The 24,685-nt window shown below is 36.2% G+C and overlaps 1 protein-coding gene across 5 annotated transcripts in view; it reads right to left on the bottom strand.

The window, feature by feature from the left end:
• Positions 1-474: 474 nt before the first annotated feature.
• Positions 475-24,685, bottom strand: part of LOC140450957 (ephrin type-A receptor 4a-like) — a 132,279-nt gene continuing 108,068 nt past the window's right edge. For 4 of the 5 annotated variants that reach the window (XR_011952025.1, XM_072544669.1, XM_072544660.1 and 1 more), the window contains one exon: positions 475-721. Coding sequence is in view for 3 of the 5 variants with exons in the window: in XM_072544660.1 (XP_072400761.1) it covers positions 601-721 (121 nt within the window). In the remaining 2 variants the exon portion in view is untranslated. The remainder of the gene's footprint in view (positions 722-24,685) is intronic. The other variant, XM_072544665.1, reaches the window with a different exon arrangement.

Here is a 24,685-nt window from a genome sequence, read left to right as displayed (position 1 = left end):
AACATTCTAGTTCGTAGCTATCACGATTACAAAATAATTTTTTCATTTTTATAAAGGTAGACCTGGCAATTTCAATACCTACGTCTTTTTATCTCGTGATTTTGATCACCTTTTTCATTGATGAAGATTCCCATGTATTTGTATTCGCTTACTTTTTCGAGTTGGGTACCGTTTATTGCGATACTAGTGTCATGTATTGGATTCTTGTTGAAGGTCATCTTGCTGTCCAATACTACGCAATTCAGTCAGAATGTTCAAGCGGTAGCCCCGTGTTGAATCCACGTGGTAGAATTTATTGGATGGTAGCGGTAATTGTACTGTAACTCGTTGTTTGGGTCTCCATCAACATTAATAGTCTGTCGAAATAACTGTCGAACAATTGACTGCTCCTACTCACTATCATACATACTTTGTTTACAATATTTTTCCTTTTCATCGAATAAGCCAGGTATGTTTGTACATAGAAAAAAGGTATCGTCATGAAAACATTTTATTCTGCTTGATAATTACAATAATACAATATTAGGAATAAAAAATACTGGAAAGTTTTATGAATTATTTTACGTTTAATATTTGGACTTATTCTAAAAAAAACTTATTCTAAACAAAGGATGACATAAATTTCTTGATTTCTGCCCAAGACGGTCGTTTTGATGGATCAATATTCAACATTTCTGTTAAGAAGTTTTTCATTCTTGGCGAAATCATATCACATGGCAAACTAAAAAATAGGCAATATATGTAATAAGTATATGTATACAGTACTAGACAAAAGTCTCCTCGTATCTTTTGAACGGTATATTATATAAATAGTGAAATTTGGAAGGAAGAAATAAACGTACGTAGGCTTCTCAACTAGTCATAACAGCTGATGTTATAGTGATAGATGATGTTACAGAGCCACTGATCAGCGTCGATTTAACCAGGGGTCTTTTCGGGGCTGTAGCACCGGGCGGTTGAAGGTTTCCGGGCGGTACGAACGAAGCGCGTGATGTTCCGAAATTATATGGTTATGGTAAAATAAAACAAACAAACGTACAAACGTAGAACTAAACTACGGTAAGAGGTTTGTTTTACAATTGAAACTGTATAGGTAATTATAATCTGTAAATGAAATATTAATATAATTAATATTCAATAGAAAAATATGGAAGGGCTGAAACAACTAGAATCTTTCTGGTGTAAAAGGAAACAAGAAAAGCAGGAAAGGCAAAATAAATTTTTGAAAGGTATTCCCAAAATGACAGCATTTTTTACAACGGATGGAAATCAAGAAGACGACACTACAAATATTTCCCAACCCGGTCCTAGTTCTAGTGTTATAGTGATAAATATATTCATATTAGACCACATGAACCTATTTTGGAGACTTCAGAATCACTGCCAGATCACTTAGTTTCACCTGTTTCAAAAATATTAGATGATGAAGCAACCACCAGTAACTCGGGTAAGCTATATTTAAATTTTTTGTAATGAGGCTAAAATGCAAAAAGATAACGGTGCCTTTACAAATGGTAACTAAAACAGGACAATGACAAATAAGTTTTTTTTATTTCTTTTCAGATCAAAAAAAAAAGGATTTACTTAATTTTAAAGATCCAGCACTTTGGCAAAATTGCCATAATTATGCAGAAATTATGCAAAATCTACATATTAACACATACAACAAATGGACAAAAGCACATATTAACAACATCTACAAAAAAGGAGATAGAAAATGATCAGTAATCAGTAGTAGAGTTCGGCTATAGCAGTCGGACGATACGGACGCGAGTCAGCGAAGTGTACTTAGGTGGGGACAACTGACCTGTTGCCAACGGAGCTTCTCAGCTCCCGGTGTGTAAGACACCGTGCGTGACACAGGCACTTGTTTACAAATAAGTGAAGAGTGGATGCGAGGCCGTCATTAAGTTAAACCTCGAGGGGTTGCCTTTATAGGCTCCTCGCAGGAGGCTTTTGATAGCTTCGTGTTCACGAAAAATTCGGGTTCATCTCAGTGGGTCGACAGGGATGACACTGTAAGGCTTAGTTTTTTGCAATCTAAGTCGGACAGAAACGGCCCCTGCCTCTGAGGTGAGAGAAACGGCAAGAGGATCCCTCCCTGAGAAATCAGGGAGTGAACTACCGCGAGGTTGCTGGGACGACACCCAGGAAAACTGTCAGGCAGCGGCTTGACAGAGAGAAAAAAACAGAGTCTACCAAGTAGTAAATTCTTAATCTTGTTTGAACCTATGTTCACCGCCTTACGGCAATATGAGTGACTGCCCTCCCCTAAATAATGTTGTCACGCAGGTGGCAACATGCGAAGAAGAAGAAGATGACAGGCCCCAGTCATCCACCCCAAGTGTCTCAGCTGCAATAGATTTATACAATAACTTCACAGCTAGCCTAAACGACCCCTTGATAAATTTACCAACCTCCGATGACGACTCCTCTTATTCGCCCGAGTCCGAGGACGAAAAAAACAGCGAAGATGATATGGACGCAGCCATCCCCGACGAAGCTTTGAACGCTGAGTCGGACGCACCGCTGAACGCTCAGTCGGACGACCATCTGAACGTCGAGTCGGACGTACCATTGAACGCCGTAGCCCCGCCCCTAGACGACAACAACGTCGAGATGGAAGCACCTAAACAGCTGAAGAGACAGCGTGCCCCAGAAGTAGACGAAGACGAGGAAGAAAGAAAAAAAGCAAAAGAAATGGAAGCCATAGAAAGAGCAAAGGAACTAAGTAGGTCAGTCAATGCACTGACCGAACAAATGAAAGAGATGAAAAGAGAAATGCGTGCCAGGGAAGAAAAACTTCTTAGCCAGCTAAACGAGCTAAGAAGAGAAAATCAGGAGAAAGATCGGGAGGTCAAGAGACTCACCGACAAGATATTCGAGTTAATGGACGCATTAACTCAGCAACGCAACGAGGCAAAACTCGTTAAAGAAAAAGCAGAGGCTATCCAAGAACCACCTAAAGAAAAACCAGCTAAGTCGAATTCGGTGAAAAAAACGAATTCGAAAAAAGCAAATCAAAAAGAAGTTACAGTGATACCAATCACCACTAGTGACGACGCGATGGAACTGGAAGCTGAAGACGAATGGCACTCCACCTGCAACACCGAGTGGAAAACAGTCGAAAAAAAACCAAGACAAAGCGCTGCGGAAAAGCAAACCCAGCTGATCCAAAAGCGAAACGAAGAGGCAATGTCAAAAACAATAAAATCAAGGCAGGAGAACAGACAAACTCCTGAAAATAAAAAAGAATCAACGACAAAGGAGTCGCAACCTCCTACCAAAAAAGTTGATGCAAAGAAAAAGGAGGCGCAAACTCCTACCAAAAATGTTGGCAACATGGAGTCACAACCTCCAACCAAAAAAGTTGAAGGAAAAGCGACCCCAGAGATCACACCCGAAGTGGTCTCCACTCCAAAACAACAGAAACCACCGGCGATAATTTTAAAATCAGTCGGAGAACACCAAAAGATACTGCAGCAAGCAGCATCCATGAAGATTATCTCGGCAAACAAATTTGCCAGATCTGGAAGGTCTATAGTCATCCAGACTAAGACCAGGGAGGATTACCTGAAAATGGTAAGACTTCTAGAGTCTTACACACCAAAGATCGATTTTATCGCGTATCCTATTGATACCGATAAAATGAAGAGAGTCATCATTAGAGGACTATCGGCAAAAACCGATACGAATCTAATTCTAAATGAAATAATAAGCAAAGGAGTGGAGGCCACCAAGGTTGTAAATATGATCTCCAGAAAACCGGACAAGAAACCTCTTCCAATGTTTTTAGTCACAATAAAAGCAGAAGAGGACACCAAAATCAAAAACATATCTGACCTATGTTATATGAGGATCAGCATTGAAGACGAAATGAAGTCAAGACAGGAAACAATCCAATGTTTCAACTGCCAAGGCTTCTACCACAGTTCCAAATCTTGCCACTGTGGATCTAGATGTGTCAAGTGCGGAGGAAATCACCTTAGTAGCGAATGCGAAAAGGATAGAGAAACAGACCCAAAATGCGCTAACTGCGAGCAAGCGCATACAGCAAACTACCGCGGATGCCCAAGAGCTCCAAAGAAGAAAGCCGCCCCACAACAACCAAGGGCAAGGCCAATCAGCGCAAACAATACCAACAAAGGAGTCAGCTACGCTCAGGCTACCAAACAGCCTGAAAGCGTACCCACTGAAAACACTGCCACAAACGAAGCAGCAGCACTAATAGCAAAATTCAACGCCGATCTAAATGCTAAAATGGCACATGTCACTAGCATGCTAGATCAAGTTCAACAAGTAATGACAGCCATAGGAAACATAGGTCAGAAATGTTAGTACACCAAACGGAAGATCTTCGCATTGGGTCATGGAACTCCGGCGGATTATCCAAAAAAATCAACCTTCTGGACGAAATGATAAATAGATTAGAGCTCGATATCGTAGCCCTACAAGAAACCAAATTAGTGGAAAGGAAGAAAACAAAATTTCCCGGCTACGATATCTACAGGACGGATCACAGAGCACTATCAGGTGGAACAGCCATAATTGTGAAAAAAGAAATCGAACACGAACACATCCCAACACCAGATGGACTGGTCACAATGGAAGCCACACTCATAAGAATAAAAGCGAACAACGACTCATTAAAAATAGTGTCTGCATATGTCAGACCAAATGAACCGATCCTAGATGAAGACTTGAGCCTAATATTAAACTCAGAAGAGCCAACAATAATAATAGGAGACCTTAATGCGAGATCTCCCAATTGGCACGACAGGACGACCAATAATAACGGACGACGACTATGCAACCACTTGGAAAATAGACCAAATACGTACGTGATCGGACCAACTGAACCGACATGCTTTCACGGACAACTTCCCACTCATCTAGACATTGCAATCCTACACAACGTGGGTCAACAATATGAGATACACTCTCTTAACGAAGGCGATTCAACACATAACTTAATCGTACTGACCCTGGGCGCAATAGAAACAAACTATTTGCAGCCCCACAACAGGAAAAAGACTAGTTGGCCTAACTACAGAAGAATTGTGAGCCAGAACATCGGTAATATCCCCACAATCAACAACATAACAGAATTAGAGGACAGTGTAATAAAACTAGAGGAAACAATTAACAATGCTATCGATGCCAGCTCCAAAACCGAAACAATAACCAGACAAAAAGGAAGATTTAGGGATATAAGCACAGAACTTAAAAACCTAATCAAACAGAAAAACCGCAAAAGAAGAAGAGCCTACCGCACAAGAACGGTAGAAGACAAAAGGATTGCAAATGAGCTAGACAGGGAAGTGAAAAAACAACTTCAAAATCATCGAAATGAAAGCTGGGACTCCTATATCGAAGAGCTAAATCCAAACAAATCTGCGTTCTGGAAACTATCAAAAATTCTACGTAAAGACAAAAAACCCATACCCCCTCTACACGGAGTAAACGGGATTGTCTACACAGAAATAGAAAAAGCAGAAGTCCTAAAAGACGAAATAGAAAGGGCGTGTAGAAACAACGAACACCCCAACGAAGATATAGACTTCGAAGAAGAGGTAGAGAGGACAGCAAGAAGACTAAAAAGGACAAAAGGCAGAATAGGGATACTTCATACATCTCCCGAAGAAATAAAAGAACTTATAAAGCAGACCAATGCCAAAAAAGCCCCTGGTCCAGACAACATCACAAACAGGGCGCTGAAAAACCTACCAAAAAAAGCTATTGTCTACATTACCAACATCATAAACAATATGCTGAAGCTAAGATATTTTCCAGACAGATGGAAGGAAGCTCACATAATCATGATTGCAAAGCCAGGGAAAAATGGCACATTTCCTCAAAATTACAGACCAATCAGCCTACTATCATCTATAAGCAAGATTGCGGAAAGAGTAATTCTAAAAAGATTGAATGAAGAATCTCAAGCATTACACACCATTCCAGAAGCTCAATTCGGTTTCAGAAGTGAACACTCCTGTGAACTACAGGCATTAAGACTCACGGAATTTATAACCAAAGGTTTCAACGAAAAGGCCTACACAGCAACCGCATTTCTGGACGTCAGTAAAGCATTTGACAGAGTCTGGCACAAAGGACTCATCTTTAAAATGAACTCATTGGGATACAGCGAGGCGATGACATGTCTCCTTGCGTCATACCTTGCTAACAGAAGGTTCCGAATTCGAATAGGGGCAACCCTGTCTGAAGTCGGAACCCTGGAAGCGGGTGTGCCTCAGGGTGCTGTGTTATCACCATACCTGTACACCATCTATACGGCCGACACGCCAACAGAACCCGGATCTCTGTTAAGTCTTTACGCAGACGATACAGCAATAGCGGTTAGCTGGAGAAACCCGGATCATGCAGCTAATCATCTGCAAAGAGCACTAAATAGATTCCAACGATGGTGCATAAAATGGAAAATAGCCTTAAACCCAGACAAAACTCAGGCTGTAATGTTTAGTCATAGAAAAAGTGTACCAAACCGAGAAATCACGATAGACAACACCCCAGTTGAATGGACCAACCAGGCAAGATACCTAGGAGTGTTACTCGATAAGAAGCTAACATTCACAGAACATATCAACCAACAGGTATATAAAGCCAAAGCGCTGAAAAGTCAGCTCTCAACGCTCATAGGAAGAAGAAGCAAACTTAGATTTAAAACCAAAATCAGGGTTGCAAACAGCATCATCATGCCAGTCCTAACGTACGCCTCGGCAGCTTGGGGACATACCTGCAAGTCAAACAGGATGAAGATTCAGAGATCTCAGAACCAAATCATTCGAGATGCACTAAAAATACCAAAATACGTACCTTTAAGGTACGTATTCAGAGACTCAGGACAAACCAGGATACTACGGACGCTTGACGAAAGAGCCTACGATATATTCAACGGACTTACAAACCACCCTAGTAGGATGCTAAGAGAGCTGACAAACTACAACGAAAACATCAGGACGGTACACAGAAGACCAAAACAGCAAATTGCAAGATATAGGGAGAACCCAAACGAATAATCAAAGGATGCAATGGTGCATAGTCGTCATAACATCAAGATCAAGATAAATAGGAGACCAACCAAAAAAACACTCTGGCGAGAGGGTACGCTTTTCTTTTAGGTTTTTAGGTTTTTTAGGTAGAATTAAGTCCAATATACACCGGGGTGAGTGAGAGCAGTATACACTTGGGAATGCTCACCCCAACACACGCACACAAATAGGATAAGGAAAAAAAGGAAAGAATTGGGACCCAGGCATATTATAGTTCCGAAGCTCCAAGGAAGTCCACAAAAAACAAAAAAAAAAAAAAATAAAAACAAAAAACAAAAAAACAAAAAAATATATAAAACGGTCTCACTATTTGAATCACTCGGATTCATCCAGTACTTAAACATTTGTCACTTTTTCGTAAATTCACTTCATTGACCAAATATGGAGGGCCCATCAGGCTCCACATATACCGTTACAACGGACTAGGCCCCTAAGGCGGATCAGGTGAATACTGATATTCTCGCGAAATCCGAGCACTGAGGTCTTGTGCGGCATACAAGGGCTCAGTGGCCGGACCCCACTCGGGTGCTCGACCGGCGAGGAGAACAAAATTTATTTTGCCAAATCGGCGGCCGAGTGACCGAGCACACACTCTTTTCCGAACATAGAGTCGTCAGCCACGGCTGGGGGCTCTATGGTCGGAACACACGCTTTTTCTTTTTGTTTTAGGGACTCAAGTCCCGAAGTCATGATAGAGTAACTTCAATAGAGTCAGTAAAGTAAATAGGGAGAAAAGCCTAGATGTGGCTACCCCTACAGTTAGGTGGCATAACCACAGTAATTAAAAACAGAGGGTGTTCCATTACCCAGGACACCTTAAGTAACTTTCAATCACTCAGATCATAAGCCTCCTCACGTAAGTCACACGATGAGGAGGGGTGGAGGAAAAACCTGGGGGTCAGATAGGTACCACTTCGACTAGCGAGGTGAGACCGGTTTGATCTTCGGACATGTGGATCCCATTCTTAGATTGGTATACACATGTTCCTAGGGGCAGGGTTGATCACTGCGTGTGTGTGTGAGGAGATAGAAAGAATTGTTCAAACTACAGGGGGCTAAGTGTCATAAATTCACTCTCAAGACTGTATGGAAAAATAATAAAAAACAAAATTGAAAAAGAGATGACAGATGTTGAAGAACAGAATGGCTTTCGTGCAGGCAGATCCTGTATGGACAGTATATTCTCTCTAAAGCAAGTTATCGAGAAAAGATTAGCCCACAACCTTTCAACTCATATAGTCTTTATAGATCTGACAAAGGCATACGATAGTGTACCACTTTCAATGCTTTGGGTAGCAATGGAAAAACAAGGAATACGCAAAAAAAAATATAGAAGCAGTACAACAGCTCTACAAAAATATGACGGCAAACATTAAAACTGGAAATAGATTAACTAGAGAAATTCCTATTAGTAAGGGCCTAAAGCAAGACTGCTGCATAGCACCTACATTCTTCAAAATATATCTAAATAAGGCACTCTCAGTGTGGAGAAGAAAGTGCTGCAATATGGGCATCCTAATCGGAGATGATAGATTGTACACGATACACTTCGCTGACGACCAAGCCATTCTAGCTGAAGACGAGAGTGATGTAGGCTACATGCTTAGAAAACTGGAAGACGAGTATACCAAATGGGGCCTCACAACTAATATACAAAAAACGGAGTACTTACTTGTAGGAGAAAAACCAGAAAGCCTACACATCGAAATGGAAACTATAAAACCAAAAGACAATTTTAAATACTTGGGAGTCCAAATAACATCAAAAGCAGGAAGTAGCGAAGAAATACACTCCAGGATTGACCAAGCAAGGTCAGCCACCAGACAACTACACGGACTATTATGGAATAAAAAAATAACAAAAGAAAATAAAAGAAGAATTTATAAAACAATAATAGAAAGTATTGGGCTGTACGGCGCCGAACTCTGGGAAATAAACCAAAGAAACAAATCAAAAATTAAGGCCATGGAAATGAACTACTGGAGACGATGTTGCCAGCTCACTAGACTTGATAGGGTGAAAAACCAAGATATTCGGAGAGAAATGGAAATCGATCTAGACATAATAGACACAATCGAAGCCAAAAGACAACTGGTATGGACACCTTCAGAGAATGCCTGAAAATAGATGGCCAAAAAAAAATAGAAGAATGGATTCCGCCAACTAGAAGAAAACGAGGTAGACCAAGACGATCCTGGAGACACGATGTCGACGATGCAATGACCGCCAGACATCTAACAACTGAAGAATGCTTCGACAGAAAACGCTGGAAATTAGGATGCGAGAAGCGGCGCCAGCTGTAGAAGACTCGCTTGTTATATATATATATATATATATATATATATATATATATATATATATATATATATATATATATATATATATATATATATATATATATCTACGGCATTAAGTGAACTCCGCCCATGTTAAAATTCAGGTTCAATTGAGCTCCGTGTTCAAGTGGATACCGATATACGGAGCTCACTTGACAATTCCGTAATATTGGTTCAGTCGATTCATCAACATGTAGAGTTTAATAATTTATAAAAATTTTTTGGAGCCCGTAAATACCCCTGTATCATAAATGTATATCGCTTAGTTCACGTGTATATATTATAGGGGTCGTTCAGATCTTCTTCATTGTATATTTGAACCATACGTTTATCGGTTTAAGTAAGCTCTGAGAGTTTGGCAACTGTGCGATTATACCGTATATTTTCAACATATACCCTGAACGGTTTATATGGGCTCCTTATTTTTATCTACTGTTTGTAGACAGTGGAATTTCATACGCATTACACTGTGTAACAGAGGATATCGTATTACCTGGTATAACTACGTACTAAAAGGTAACTGGTTCTTTAAAAAACAGGTATATAGATACAAAAGGACTTGGGCTTATTATTTAATGGAATGTTCGCTTGCATAGAAAATTTTATTTTTCTGCATTTTTAAAAATAATGTTGTTTTTTAATTTAATATAATTTTATTAGTTCAATGCTGAACTCGATGTTTTTTTTTAATTATAGAAATTTCATAATATATTTTGTTTACGTGAGTATGTCTTTGTACGTTTTATCTAAGCATCCGATTAATAAAAACTACTTTTATTTTATCCAATCTTCTGCAATATCTTGTATAAAGCTTTTTTATTATTTTAGTTCTGCTCTTATTTGTGTACTAAATATGATATCTCGATAGAAGGTTATCTCAAAATAAATATGTTATACAGTGTAGGTGCATTTATGCTACCCCAAGCGAGACTGTTCTTCTACTGCTATTCTAACCATTATGTGATACAAAAAATTTTCTCTTGTGTAGGTATACGGAGACAATATAAGTGAGTTTGTTATGTAAGGGGATATCATATAGTTTTTTTAGAAATATTCTGTAATTTAAGGTGTCGTAAGCGGCATTTAGAGTGAAAAATACCACCCCTGATACCCGATGTTTTTCGTACTGGTCTTTGATTTAGTATTTGTGATGTACATAATCTTCCCTATCTACAGCCACTTTTGCCTTTTAATTTAAGTTTTTCTTCTAATATCGATGATATCATATTAACGATCTTGTGCAAAAGTATTTTGAATAGCTGACAAAATAAAGATATTGGCCGATAGTTTTTGTAGTCGTTGGAGTTTTTGCCAGGTTTAAGCAAGTTAACAACTTTGGCTTGTCTCTAGACTTTGGGTATCTCCATAATTTGAATACAGTTGTTCATCATCCGGATCAGCCATTGTAGTGTTTTTGGTCCAGATTTCGTAATAAGCTTTGTGCTCAGATCCTCAATGTCGGTAGTTGTATTATTTTTCATTAAATATGTAGATGGTGGATTCAAGCTCAACATTGTTAAAAGGTTCTCTCAGCTGACTGGTTTTGTCCTTTCTTACTCTACAATATAAGAATAACTCTCTTCTTAGAGTTATTCTTTGCTTCTTTTTCGACAGAAATAGCATGTCTATATCTATAATGTGGTTTTAACGATCAGCTGTATACCAAATACCCTAGGTTAGGCCCTATATGTGTTTCCTGCACTAGAAATTAGTCAGATTCGTGTTTAGCTCATATGTCTGATAAGTTTAAGTAAAGTAAAGTTTCTTGATCTTTAGAAATACCCTTAACAGTTATAGACATATGTTATTAGAATAGTTGGTCCTAAAAAGGACCAATTTGATTAAATCATATTAAAGAAGTGACTGAAGAATTAGCCGATTAATTAATTAATCATTACCCGGGGTATGCCCGATTGCGGTGGCCTTATTAGTACTTCAATCTTCGTAAAGGCTCGTTCTTTGAACCACAGAAGTAATGCCTAATCTTTTACTTTTTATTAAAAATTTAAATTTTACATGCCGTGTATTACTTTTTGACGATATTTCGAATCAGATTTGTATAGTAATAATTTTAGGTATTAAAGGGCTTCTTTGTGGAAAATAAATAAGTTTGTGATATCGGTCGCAACTCATCTATAGATAATAAAAAAATAAACAGTTAAAATAAGTGTAAACAATTTCAACTACATAAATTGGCGCCACTGTTTAGGTCATAGGTTTATCATAGATATCAAAGGTAACATTTTAATTCAATGTTCTATTTACGTATTTTCAATATTAAAAAAGTAGGAAAAGACATGTTTATGCTTTTATTTTTTTTTTAAATCTATTCTATTTTCTTTTTAGAGTTCCGTCTTTTTTTAACGACCTGTGTTATTTTTTCAATTGGGCTCTTGTCCAAAGCTATGACAAATCCTCTGTCCTCTGCTATTCTATATTAATATGACTGATTCATTATTTTCTCTAAACACTCTGTCCTCTGCTATTCTACATTATTATTATTGATTTATTTTATCTTTCTTGCAGCTATTTTAATGATTATCCTGTGTATCTTCTTCTTCTTCTTTTTATATAGACATGACTCTGTCTGTTTTTCAATGTGCCTCCAGTAAGTTGCCGTTCCATCGTTTTCGTGGTCTTCCTACTGATCATTTTCCTATGGGTTAACCGTCTCTTGCCGTCTTTACTACTCTATTTGTTGTCATTCGGCTTATATGATTATTCCATTCACTCTTCTATTTCTTAACCAGTTCTTGATGTTCTTTACCTTGCATCTACGTCGTATATCTGTACTTCTAGCTCTCTAGCACTCTCCCATAGTGTCTTACCATCAATTGTTCTAAGTGTTTTCATCTCTGCTGTTTCTAACACCCTTTTTGTCCTCTTTGTGTCAGGTCTTGTTTCTGCCGCGTATGTCATTATTGGTCTGATGACTGTTTTGTAAATTCTGCCTTTCGTTTCTTTCCCGATATTTTTATTTCTTCGTATTGTTTCATTTAGGCAGCCTGGGGCTCTGTTTGCTCTATTCACTGGATCTTCCACTTCAGTTCCGAGCTTTCCGTAGCTAGATAATGTGATGCCCAGATATTTAAATTCCATCACTTGTTCTATTATCTGTCCTTTCAGCTCCAATTAACATCTTAGTAAATTTGCTGTTGTAACCATGCATTTTGTCTCTTTTGGGGAAATTAACATGTTAAATTTTATATGAAATTGGTGCAGGATACGTTGTAAATCATCTTCACTTTGAAAGAGTAGTATTGCAGATTATTTTAATTTGTTTTTCTTCTATTTGGTATCCTTTTTAAGTTCTTACTTTTTTATTATTTCATCCACAATTAGGTTGAATAATAAAGGACTCAGGGAATATCCCTGTCTTATCCCATTGCCAGTTTCAATAGGGTCGGTTAGTTCTTCGTCTACTTTTACTTTTATTGTGTTGTTTTGGTATATATTTTCGATCGTTTTGAGTTTTTCTAGAGGTATCTCTCTTGTGTACAATAAGTGGATAAAGTTTTTTAATTTATATATCTTCTGTATATCATTATTTCTTCTGTGTATTAAAAGTTAAATTTTGGTTATTATTAAGATTCTCTTAACGTGTTTATTGTCTTGTTTTTGCGGTACGAATATATGTGTATCATAATAGATTGTTATGCATATTTCATTTATTATAATTAAAGTGCTCTTTGCGTTTGCCAATTACTTTCTCACTTCCTCAGCGATAGGTCTTTTTTTTCTCATCAATAACCTTATCCTCGCTCGATACAGTTATTCTAAGATATTTATATTTCACTATATGCTCTATTGTACCTATGAAATTTATAATATCTAATATCTGGTGCTTTCATATGAAACTGGAATAAAACACTTGGTAGATAAGGTTTATTCGTTTTGAGTACACTTTTTTTAGAACTTAGTACATTAAAGAATAAATATTTGTCTGTTCAGGGTTTTCCAAGTCTGCAAAACTTAAACAGGCTTAAATATTAGATTATACATTTATTAAGAATGTTCAATATCTAAATTTAAGATTTTATATCTCAAAATATGAATAGGTTTTTACATTTTGTTTGACGGTTTAATCTTCGAATCGGAGTTCATTTTTCGAAAAACTATAAAATTGTGAGAACAAATTGCTATATAAAAGAACGAGGCAATATTCTCATGCTGTGAGCTTTGCTGCTCTGGTACTTTTATAACGCTTAAGATATTTTTAATTTATTGTCAACATTTTTGAGGTGTGTTTCCTTAAATGACCATGTCTAAGGTTAGTACGTGTGATTAAATGAAATTGACATTAATTTGATAGTTTCTATTTTATTAGTACTGATGGTATAATATGACTAGCATCTGTTGGTACTATATACCAATTTCAACATGTGGGAGTAAGAGCACTCTCTTGTTAGTAATTTCAGTGTAAATTATGACGAAACCAGAAATAACCCATAATATTCTCCCCGTGTGATCTTAGTATTTTTGTTGATTGAATAGTATAGGCCAGGGTATCCAACATTTCAATCAGCGGTATGTCAGAGTGGTTTTTATTAATTTTTATATATATTTGCAAAATGAAGAAGAAAGTTCAGTACAGGCAGTTAAACGGCTGATCCGTCAATTTAGAAGTAAGAGCAAGTACCAACTTGCTGAAAAGCATACCCATACACAAAAGGAATATGTAATAAAATGTACTGCATAAACTATAGCGATATAAGCTATATATCTATTAATTATTAGGATATACAGTATTTTTTCTAATACACCTAGAACGATTGAGTAAATAGGTGAACTATAAAATAGGTGGATATTAGTGTGGAATTAGAAAAACTTAATAAATCGTTGATCAATTATTCACTATTAGGCAGTTAATGAGAAATGTTGGGAATACAAAAAAAAAACATTAAACTAGTTATTTATAAATTTTAAACAAACACTGATATAATCATAAGAATAAAACTATGAAATACCATGGAAGAACTAGGCTTACCTAATAAACTAATTAATTTAACAAGGAATAATCTACAAGTAAAGTCAGACTTCAAGGAAAACTGTCGACTTATTTTCAAATGTACATTGATTTCAAACAGGAAGATTCCATTCCAAACTCTATTTAAAAAGTAAAATCCAATAGTCATAACCCAAAGTGCTTTAAAAAAGGTGAACGAATTAGCGAACAGCTGTTTTGAAAACTAAATATTATGAAACGAATTGGGGATATTATATTACACAAACTAAACCGCTTGTCTACAAAAATAAAATCAAGAAAATATGATACGACAGAAAAGACTAATCACTTTACAGTTAATTGCCACATAAATATCAATGAATAACGCAAATGTTAGGACGATTGTATACATATAAGACAAATAACGATAAATGTTACAAATAAAGGTTAAAACATGCTTTTCAATTCGCGGTAAAAGATTTAATAGAGTTCAGCACACCACATAAATTCGTAACAAAATTCATATAACAGTAAACGGTACTCGAGACAGCAGCAAAGTAATTTTGGCAACAAATATGTAGGTTGTACTTTACACCATTGGAATCATAGCACCCGCTATGGAAAATGGTGTCTTCTTTGACATCCAGCAACCACAAATGTGAAATTAGGAAAGATTAATGTGAAATTAGAAAAATTCAATGAACCGTTGATCAAATATTCACTATTATATACTTAATTAAAAATGTTGGGAATAAGAAAAACATTAAGCTTTAGTTTGCAATGCTTGAGAGCATTGCCCGGAAAGCAAACACAGAAAATCTCACAGTTTAATAATTAAGGTCCTCATATTATAGGGACTTTTGACGATGAGTTTAACATAGTAGTGAGTATAATTATTAGTGAGAAAAAAACATTAATACATTCAATAGAAAAAATCGCAAAAAAGGGTCCTCCAAATCAACGATAATAAAAAAATATATGGCTATCATAAGAAGACTATCATAAGAAACAGAATAGGACATAATATTTCAATAGACCAGTATAACTTTGAAATGTTTCATCGGTCTAAATATTTGAGATTTAAGAGCACTTTTAACAAAAACACTACAAAAGAGAATAACAACAGAATACAAGCTGGAAATTGCTACGTTTTAAGCAAAAAATTAAATCCAAAAATACATCCCGCAGTAAGAAAAATAATATTCTACGTATGTAAGTAAAACACACGAACAATGAAAAAATAAAATAAGAGCCGATTGAGCATCGCAGAAAGAAGAATTCTAGAAGAAATATATAATTCTATTATGAATCAGACCACAAATCAATACAAAGTGCAAAACAATAACTTTATCGTTGAGATTTAGTTTCTTGTACGACGGTGCAATTTTTATATACCTGTTTGACCTTAGCATTAGTTCCCGGTCGTAAAACACTTCTGACTGAGGGCAATCTTTCTAGCAATCCTGATGTAATTAATACCTGAGTTTTACTTACATTGTCTTATATATGTATATATCCTGATTTTAGTAGTATGTATTACACTTCTGGATTTAAAAGTATTTTGAGGTTATACATATATCAGTTTGCTACCTGAATTTTCCCTTTTGTCTCTTATGTGACAACGTTATCTGCGATATCTAAAACGCTCAAATTTTTTAAAATTATATGAGTCTATTGTTACGTTATATGCCCTATTTTACATCGTCTCTTTTGTCTGTTAATGAACATTTATTTGGTTTTCTCGTTACTATTATACCGTTTTTTTGCTGGTAATAGCATTATTCTATAGTATTCTAATATTTAATCTATGGAATAAATCAGGATAGCGGATAGATATTCTTTACTTTCTCGGAGAAATTATATTGTAACACACAAAAACCCTATTAAATTGCCAAAAACTTCCTTGCATATTCTACTTGCAATGGCTAATCGTTGGATAATAGGAAGTATGAATGTAGCAGTTTTAATGGTTTGGTGACTGCTTGCTAAAATCGGGGAGCAGAGATATCAGTACCAAGTTAATGTCTATAGGAGTTGCGGATACATTTTCTGATAACTTTTCTGAGTTCCTCCCTTTTTTAACATATACTATATGTCTCAAGTACAGTTCCCATGTATTTTGTGAAAGATGCATAAGGTATTTAGACATCGTTTTTTGTAAAATTAATGTTTTAGATTTTCAGATGTATAAACTTGACGTTCATTAATTTGGACTCATTTAGTTTAGGTTTCCAATTTTAAGTACATATGAATTTTATTTAATAACAGTTATAATTTTTTTGCTGCTACTTTGCTGTTGTCAAATACTGTGAGTATGACAGTGTCATTTCCAACTATGACCATGTAGGTATACTATTTGCAGGTTAAACTCCCATGCTATACTTTAGCAAAGGCCTAAGCTATGTCAAAAAAGACTAGCACTATTTTTTTTTTCTAAAACGTGTTTCTCAACAAGTTTCTCACTTAGTCACCTATATCGATAATTCTATATATTCAATTAATCATAGGATATTTTTTATCTCTGAATAAAAATTATCGGTTTGGAATCAGCTCTTTTCTTTTATTATTGGTTTCATTAACTTAAGGTGGTTCTTAACTAGCTGTTTCTCAAACAGTTTTAACATTACTGATTTAACAAATATGAACAATTTGTTATATAATATTTTGAATAAATCGAGTAGCGAATAATTAATAAAAATAAGCGATTCATTTATTTTGAAAAATTATGTATATATGCAAGTATCACCATATTTACTGATTCTTCATCATCATTCTCTTTGCCTTTATCCCTTTACGCCTTATCCTTATATACAGAGATATCTTTCTATCTTTCGCCATATCAAGATGAATTTCTTTCATACACATATTTCTCCTATTCGTTTCCCGTCATCTCTTTTTCGGTCTTTCTCTCCTACTACTTTCTGGGACATGGAAAACCAGAATTCTATGTATTGCATGACTCTCGTGTCGACGATCAACGTACCCTAATTATCGTAACCTATGCTTCCCCATTTTTGCATAGATGAGGTGCTGCGCCTAGACTTCTGCTAATATTTTAATTTTTAATTTAATATTTTCTTTTTAAGCGACCCATCCATCTAAGCATTGTCATTTTGTTCAAATGCATTCATTGTTCTTATTTTTTTAACTGTCCAATTACGGTTTTATATCCGTTTTATGGAATTTACCTTTCAGTTTCGTAAGAACCTTTCTATCACACAAGACATCACTTGCTTCTTTCCATTTTATCCATCCTTATCTGATTCTACTATATCTCCATCTATTTCCCCATTGCTTTGTAACATCAAATCTAGATTCCTACCTAAAACGATTTTTTTTCAATAATTTCACCAGTCAACTTACAACCTGATTTAAAGTGAAGTTGAAGTTAATTTTTAAATGCACACTTTAGATACTCTGTTTTTGTCTTCCTTAGTACCTTTTTGCTCAAGCGCCCATCTTCACTGTCTCAATCATTAATTGAATTCTCTCTCCTTATCTCTTACTAACACCACATCGTTAGCATACATCAGGCACCATGGGATATCTCCTTGACATGTTTTCGTTAATTTTTCCAACACTAATTAGAAGAGATAATAGATTAGCACTGACCCCTGATGCAATACTATTCTTAAATGAAATTTATCAGTCTTACCCTCACCTGTTCTAACATTAGTTTTCCATTACTTGCCTTATGATAAAAATTGCATCCGTTGTTGATTTGCCTTGCGTGAATTTAAACTGATTTTCTAATATTTCTATTGGTTGGTAAGTTGGCTTTCTCTCTTCTAAAAGCATTTACTAACAGTGGCCATACCTAGTGCTACTGCTAATTCCAGTATATTATCTGCTGCGTTATTTCTAGTTCCAATGCTGTATCCTCCATCTATATGTTCATTTCCTCTGTCTAATTAGCCTATATTAGCGTTGAAGTTATCTTCTATTATAAGTCATTTCTTAGTTGGAATATTTCTAAGTCTACCACCTAACTGATCATAGAAAGCTTTTCTTTTATCGTCACCTATTTACACATAGCGACATGGATTATGCCTGGAGGAACAACCGCTAACCAAATTGATCATGTCTTGATATACAAATGGGCCGCAACAAGCATACAAGATGTGAAAAGCCGAAGAGGAGCATGCTGCGGATCTGACCATCTCCTAGTACAGATAAAATACAAATGCAGAATTCAGAGAAACAGGAAATAAAGACAGGAACAAAGAACAGAACAGCTAGATATACAAAAATTTAAACAACAAGATTAGGGCCTGCGTAGCGCAAGCGGTAGGATGCTAGCCTCGCAAGCCGGTGGTCCGGAGTTCGAATCCCACCGCCGGCAAGAACATCTAGACATTTTAAAAATGTCTATAGGCCCCAGGTCGACTCAGCCTGAATAAAAATGAGTACCTTGGGTAAAACCAGGGGTAATAATAGACGGTTGAAGCGTAGCACTGGCCATGTTACCTTCCTTGTATACCGTAGGCCCTAGATATAGCAGACTACCCTGCTATACTCCCAAAGCCGCGACAGCGGTATAAAACGGGAGACTATTATTATAAACAACAAGATGTCATACAGAACTATGAAAGAGAAATAACACAAACACTGACAGCACTAGGTACCGAAGAACATTGGGAAGAAATCAAAACAAAAGTTATTGACTCTGCAAGAAAAATCATAGGCAAGAATAAGAAAAATAAAAAAAGGGAATGGTTTAATGACTAGTGTAATAAGGCCATACAGAAAAGAAATAAAGAACACAAGAAATATATGGAAAGAAGAACCAGAGAAAGAAGGGCAAGTTACCAAGATTCAAGATGGAGAGCAGATAAAATATGCCGAACAAAGAAAAGAAAATACGAAAACGGAATATACAGAAAATGGAAGAAAATGTTTAGAGCAACAATATAAGACAGGCGTACAGATATATACGCAATTTAAGAGAAGGATGTAAACCCCGAACAAATCTATGCAGAAATCAAGAAGGGCAAATAAGCAGTGGTCCAAAAGAAATAAAATCAGTCTGGAAAAACTATTTCCAAACTCTTTTAGGGACACAAGAAAATGAAGATCATATTGACATGCATCACAATGAGGGAGACACCGAAAATATAGAACCCCTAACGATGGAAGAGGTAAAACAGGCAATACGAGCACGAAAGATCAATAAGCCTCCAGGTATTGACAACGTCCCACCTGAGCTATATAAATTAGGTGGCGATCACCTAGTAGGACAAATGCATGTGCTCATGAACAAGATTTGGAATGATGAAAAGATCCCTAATGATTGGAAAACCGGGAATATATGCCCAATTTATAAAAAAGGGGATAAACTAAAATGCGAAAATTATCGCGGCATAATCCTCTTGTGCACGGCGTACAAAATTTTTACTTACATACTAAACAAACGACCGGTTTCCGAGAAGGAAGATCTACAACTGACCAACTATTCACAGTAAAACAAATCTTAAACAAATCGTGGGAATACGACATTGACGTCCACAACATATTCATAGATTTTAAACAAGCCTACTACTTAATTAATAGGAACAAGTTATATCAAATATTGCAGAGCTTTAATATCCCCCAAAAATACATCCGACTGGTAAAAACAACAATGGATTCGTAAATAGCAACTGTCAGAGTCCAAAATTAGCTCACTGAAAATTTTACGATAGCCCAAGGATTAAAGCAAGGAGACGGGCTTGCACCGACACTATTCAACCTGACCTTGGAATATGTGATAAGACAGCTGATTATTGGAAGAGGTAATCTCCTAACAAATAAATCAATACAGATTGCCCTATGCCGATGATATCAGCATCATGTGTTGCAGAACAGAAGAGGCGGCAGAAATATATTCACAATTAAAATCAAAGGCAAAAGAGACCGGACTAGAAATAAATATTCAAATGACAAAAAAGTTAACACAGGCAAGAGCTAGGGGAAACAGACGCACAGTTGAATTAGAGGACGATATTGAAACGGTAGAAAGTTTCATATATTTAGGAGTTACATTAAACACGGATGGAACAGAAGAGCCAGAAATCCAAAGAAGAATAGTAAAGGGAAACAAAGCTTATTTTTCACTCGATCATGTGTTTCGCTCCAACAACACACACTGGAGATCGAAAATCAGGGTCTACAAAACTATTATCAGACCAATAGTATGTTATGGATGCGAGACATGGGTGATGACAGAAGAGACAAAAAGAAAACTGGAAGTCTTCGAAAGAAAAGTCCTAAGAAAGATATTTGGACCTATTAACGAAAACGGAATATGAAGATACAGGTATAACCATGAACTCTACCAACTGTTTAAAGAGACACCGATCTCAGAATTCGTTAAACTTCAGAGACTTCCCTGGGCTGGTCATGTAGTAAGAATGGAGACAGAAAGATTGCCGAAAAGAGCCCTTGATAGTAAAATGCAGGGCGCAAGACCAAAAGGAAGGCCACGCAGAAGATGGGAGGATGAAGTGGCAGCGGACGCGCAAAATTTGCTAGAAGTTAGAACCTGGAGAAGATCGGCGCGAGACCGACAAGATTGGAGGCATAGTTTGGAGGAGACCAAGGCCCGATTTGGGCTGTAGTGCTATTGGAGAGAGAGAGATGTAGATGGTGGATCCAAGCTCAACATCGTTGAAAAGTTCTCTCAGCTGACTGGTTTTTTCCTCTCTCACTTTGAGTTTTTCTTTGCTTCTTTGCCGGCAAAGATAACACTTTTCTATTTATCACATGGTTTTATCTGTACTAGAAATACGTCACATTTGTGTTAGAGACATGTCTTACCTATGAGTTTTAGTAAAGTAAAGTTTCTTTATCTCTAGATATGCCCTCAATTTTTATAAACATAATTAGAATAGGTTGTCCTAAGTGGTTCGATTTGACAAAATCATATTGCACGGGTGATTGAATAATTAGCCAATTAATTAGTTAATCATTCACCAGGGTACATCCGATTGCAATGGTCTCATTAGTACTTTAATCTTCGTGAAGCCTCCTTCTTTTGACCCCTTAACTAATGGCTTATCATTTACTTTTTATGAAAAATTTAATTTTTATATACAGACTATTACTATTCGACGATATTTCGAATCAAATTTGTGTACTAATAACTGTAGGTAATAAAGAATCTCTTTATGCAGAGTAAATAAGTTTGTAATTTCAGTCACAAGTCGTTTATATGGATAATAAACAGTTAAAATAAGTGTTCAAAATTTTAACTACCTATATCGGCGCTATTGATCTTGACAATGGCTACTTAGACATAGTATTTTTTAGTATGTAATATATTCTGGATCATATTACATACGTGCCAATATGCTGTACTAATACTGTTGAGCGATATTGATATATTTAATGTATGGAGGATATATTGTTCCCATTCCTACTTACTATGCACGCGTTTAAAAATAATATTTGAAAAAATATATTGAAGGGAATTTACCTATGGTAGCGGCAATCAAATTTATTTCTTACACTTTAACGTTTTGTGGTAAAAATGATTTTGTGTGAAAATAATGGTAATTAAATAGGTGCTTTGGAATATTTATTGAGTTCAATCTAACTTCAAGATTGGTATAATAAATTATTTATTTATCCCTACAATATGTGATGAATTTATTTCTATTGTATTGAAATATCTGCAACTCATAAGAGTGAACAAATTACAGAAAGCGAAATTTTACTCTCTAATTATTGATTCAACACCTGATATAGATCAGCGTACCGTCATTCTTCACTATGTTCTTTTAAGTGGTATAAAAGAGGGATTTTTGAGATTTGAGACTCATCAAACTGATGGTTCGGTAGTCACTACATCTTTTTGCATTTGCTTTTTTAGGTATCGTCACAAAAGTCGACAGCCGCCAATCCGTTGGTATATAGTCAGTTTCATAAATTTTATTAAACAGATGAAGGAGAGATATTTTACCTGAACTTTGGAAGCAAAGCAAAGCAAAGCACTTTATTATTTCACTTGGTATTTCATCTGGACCTTTTCGGGTCTTTGCTAATCGTATTGCTTGTTCAATTTCGTCCATAGTTATGTCAGGTCCTGTAACTACTTCGTTAATTTTAAGCTCGGACCTTTCATCACTAAACAGTTCCTCAATATACTCTTTCCATCTGTCTATTTTATGCGAATTAGTGATAGTCAGTTTTCCGTCTCTATCAACGTTGTTATTTGCCTGTTTTTTGTTCTGACCTGTCAGTTGTTTTATTTTTGTATACATATTAAATTAATCATGTTTTCCCTGTAATTCTTCAATTTCTGAACATTTGTTTTCGAAGTATGTTTGTTTTGCAGATTTTATTTTAGTCCTTATCTCTTTATTAATTACTTTATACATTTCTACGTTTTGGTTCTTAAAATTGGGTTTTTTGTCGATTAAATTCAAAATCTCATCGTTCATCCACTGTTGCTTTTTTGACTGCTCTCTTTTAAGTTTGGAGTTGAGTTGCTTATAATCGTTTTGATTTGGTTCCAATGATCCTCGATGGATTCTTGTTGTTCATAGTTATCAAAATTGCTCTCTAAATTGTTTGCAATCATCTGGCTATTGTTTCTAATAAAATCCATATACAGTTTGTTATAGGATCGTTGTTGCTTTATCCGTTTAAGTTTTAATTTTATTTCTGCTAACAACAGATTGTGATCAGATGGAACATCGGCACCAGGAAGAGTTTTTACAGACTTTACTGCATTTCTGTAACGCTCACTGATAGTTATGTAGTCAATTTGATTTCTGACGATATTACGGGGAGTGTTTGCTGGAGATTTCCATGTAAATAATCTCCGTTTAGGTAGTTTGAAAAAGGTGTTCTTTATACATAGGTTATGTTCTTTGCGGAGCACAGAGCCACCTTCTCTGTCGCTCACGTGGGTAACTCCAATCTGGCGCCGGAGGTGGCCGGAGTGAATACATGGCCAAGTCCAGATCGGGACCCAGCTCTGTGGGGTATAACACTGACCCCTACCTAGGGATACAGGTGAAGACCACAACGGTAGGCACGGCGGAGAAGAAGATCTTCGGTGCGACGTGGATGGCGGAAGTGGCATCCCTGGATTTTAGGGATGGTATAAAATCAAACCGATAGCGTCTGACCCATATTGGGCGGTTGTCAATAGCGTCTGTACCGATAATGGGCGGCTGAACTAAAAACTCGTCAACACGCAAAGCAAGCGTGACGTTTTAATTGCTATTACCCTTTTATTATGTCAGATACAAATACAAAAACGGATTTAACCCAGGTGAGTAGAAAGAAAAATTCAGAATCTCACACTGATAGACTATCAGTCAGTCCCACGGATTCTGGGGGGGGGGGGGGACAAAATTCTGACATATCTTAGAAAACCATCTAACAGATATATATTTCTAAAAATTGCAACTTTCAATGCAAGAACCCTGCTATCAGAAGAAAAATTCATAGAAATAGAATCTGAACTTAATAAAATCAATTGGGACATTGTTGGAGTCGCTGAGGTCAGAAGGAAAGGAGAAAGCCTAACCACTTTAAAATCCGGTCACATTTTCTATCATGTCGGAGAAAACGATGGGAATTGAGGTATTGGGCTCTTTATTAATAAAAAACTAGCTGAGAATATCATATCAGTAAAAGCAGTTTCCACAAGAGTTATACTTGCAAAATTACAACTAAACAACCGTTACTCCATAAAGATCATTCAAGTCTATGTACCAACATCGAGTCACGCTGACGAAGAAATAGAACAGTTCTATGATGACTTGTACACAGCTGTTTCAGAAGACCAAGAACATTTTACGGTAATATGTGGCGACTTTACTGCCAAAATAGGAATAAGCACTGATCCAGCTGAAAATGCCCTCGGAAATTTTGGCACACCAGATAGAAACGAAAGGGACAAAATACTCTTAAATTTCCTATTAGAAAACAATCTATATTCATCATCACTGACAAAAAACATATAGTCAACGATGTTACAGTCTTAAATCAATTTAGAGATTTCTCAATACAAAAAGAGAAGACGTAAATAACCTAAACGAAGAAATAGTAGATACATTAACACAAGCTCAGGAAAAATCTGGCCCTAAACATGGAAAAGAACAAAAAAATAGTAAAGAAACGAAACAAAAAATGGAAGACCGTAGAATGCCCAGAAGTCAAGGAAATGTTGACTCACAAGATATAAACAGCATCAATAAAGAAATCTCTAAAGCTATCAGACGGAATATTAGAAAATACGACAACAAGAGAATTATAAAAACTATAGAAGACAACAAAAGCATGAAAGCATTGAGGAGAAAAATGGAAAATGGCAAAAAAGAAATCTTCCAACTTAAAGACAA

The sequence above is a fragment of the Diabrotica undecimpunctata genome, chromosome 1 (genome assembly GCF_040954645.1).
Source record: "Diabrotica undecimpunctata isolate CICGRU chromosome 1, icDiaUnde3, whole genome shotgun sequence".
In the NCBI taxonomy this organism is placed as follows: Eukaryota; Metazoa; Arthropoda; class Insecta; order Coleoptera; family Chrysomelidae; genus Diabrotica; species Diabrotica undecimpunctata.
Note: the sequence above shows the minus strand (reverse complement) of the source record. Positions and strands in the feature narration are given on the sequence as shown.